This window comes from Rhea americana, unplaced genomic scaffold (genome assembly GCF_003343005.1).
Source record: "Rhea americana isolate MKP2758 unplaced genomic scaffold, rheAme1 scaffold_1264, whole genome shotgun sequence".
NCBI lineage: Eukaryota > Metazoa > Chordata > Aves > Rheiformes > Rheidae > Rhea > Rhea americana.
This window is the reverse complement of record NW_028185333.1, coordinates 1-1558: the sequence shown is the minus strand read 5'-3', so window position 1 is coordinate 1558 and position 1558 is coordinate 1. Positions and strand designations below refer to the sequence as shown.

General features: G+C 65.8%; 1 protein-coding gene across 1 annotated transcript; it reads left to right on the top strand.

Annotated features, from left to right (window-relative positions):
• Positions 1-194: 194 nt before the first annotated feature.
• On the top strand, positions 195-1547 carry LOC146600173 (IgGFc-binding protein-like; the record flags this gene model as incomplete). The annotated part of the gene is made up of 1 exon (XM_085326051.1): positions 195-1547. A coding segment is annotated over exon 1 (1201 nt), but the record flags the coding sequence as incomplete, so codon positions are not given.
• Between the last annotated feature and the right edge of the window lie 11 nt (positions 1548-1558).

Below are 1558 nucleotides of genomic sequence, written 5' to 3'. Positions count from 1 at the left end.
ATCTGGCCCAACCTTAGTCCCTTGGACCTCCCCTGGAGGACCCAGGAAGCCACGAAAAGCCCAAAGGTCCTCTCAGAGCTCCTGTGTTTACCACCAACCCCCCCCAGAAGCTTCACCAGGTCTTGCTAATTCACGACTCCTTCCCAAAACTCTTCGTCAACCTCCACCGCCAAGGTGAAGTTGGCGGCGGCACCCACGGGTGCCGCCCCCAGACCTACCTCGGTGAGGCTGAAGGCAACGGTGGCCCGAGCGTCTTCTCCTCGCTGCTTCCCCAGGGGCTTCGCACCTCCCCGCCGCGCCCGCCGCGGCCCCGCGCCACCTCGGCCGAGACTTCATCGCGGCCTTCATGCAGAACGGCTTGCGGCAGACCCTCAGCAGCGACTTCAAGCTGCTCCTCACAGCCTACTCGCCCACGTCCATCACCATCTCCATGAAGCAGCCCAGGCTGCACATGACGGTGGAGGCGACGGCCGGGCAGACCGTCGTGGTGAAGATCCCGCCGCAGGCGGAGATGGTCGGCAGCAAGGCGTTCGACAACGCCGTGCTGGTGCAGGCCACCGACGACATCTCGGTGCTCATGGTCAGCGAGAAGCCCGCCTCGGGCGACTCCACCTTGGTGTACCCCGTGAGCAGCTTGGGCACCGAGTACTACGTGGTGACGCCCAACGTGGGCACCGACCGCTACGGCGAGTTCGTGGTGGCCGCCTGGGACAAGCCGACCGCCGTTGACGTGCACCTCAAAGCCCCCGTGACCTACGAAGGACACTCTTACCCCCGCGGCTCCGTCTTGTCCCTCCGCCTGGACGCCTTCCAAGCAGCTCAGCTCCAAAGCTCCTCCGACCTGTCCGGCACCAGGATCGTGGCTCAGAAACCCGTGGCCGTTTTCACCGGTCACACCTGCTCGGCGAGGTTCACCCGGTGCAACCACCTGCTGGAGCAGCTCCAGCCCGTCTCCAGCTGGGGCARCACGTTCGTCGTGCCCCCTTTGCCTTTCGAAGCGCGCTCCGACATCGTCTACGTCTCCACCGCCCGGGCGGCTCGCGTGGAGTCCCAACACGGGGCCTCCTCCAGGACCGTTCGGGAGGTGCTGTCGGCCCGCTCGATGCTCTACGGCCTTCAGGCTCCGAACAGCTTGAGCATCTCGGCCAACGCTGGCCTCCAAGTCATGTTCTTCTCCGACGGAAGCCACGGGGAGGCTCTGCCTTACGGACCGTTCTTCATGACCATCCCGGACGTCTCCAGCTACTGCCGCTCCTACGTCGTCTTCTCCCGGGACGGCTACGAGAACTACGCCGTGTTGATCGCCAAGACGGCGGCCACCAGCTCCATCAAGCTCAACAGGAACCCGCTGAGGACGGCGGCGTGGAAGGAGGTGCCGGGGACGGACTACTCGTGGGCCGGGCACCGCCTGGGCGGGCGCTTCAAAGCTCACACGGTGGAGAGCGAGACGTCGCCCTTCGGGCTGCTCAGCGTGGGGCTGGGCAAGGAGAAGGCCTACGGCTCGGTGGCCATCTGCAACAGCGGTGAGCTCCTGCGGGCCTCGAGCGGCGACTCGAGG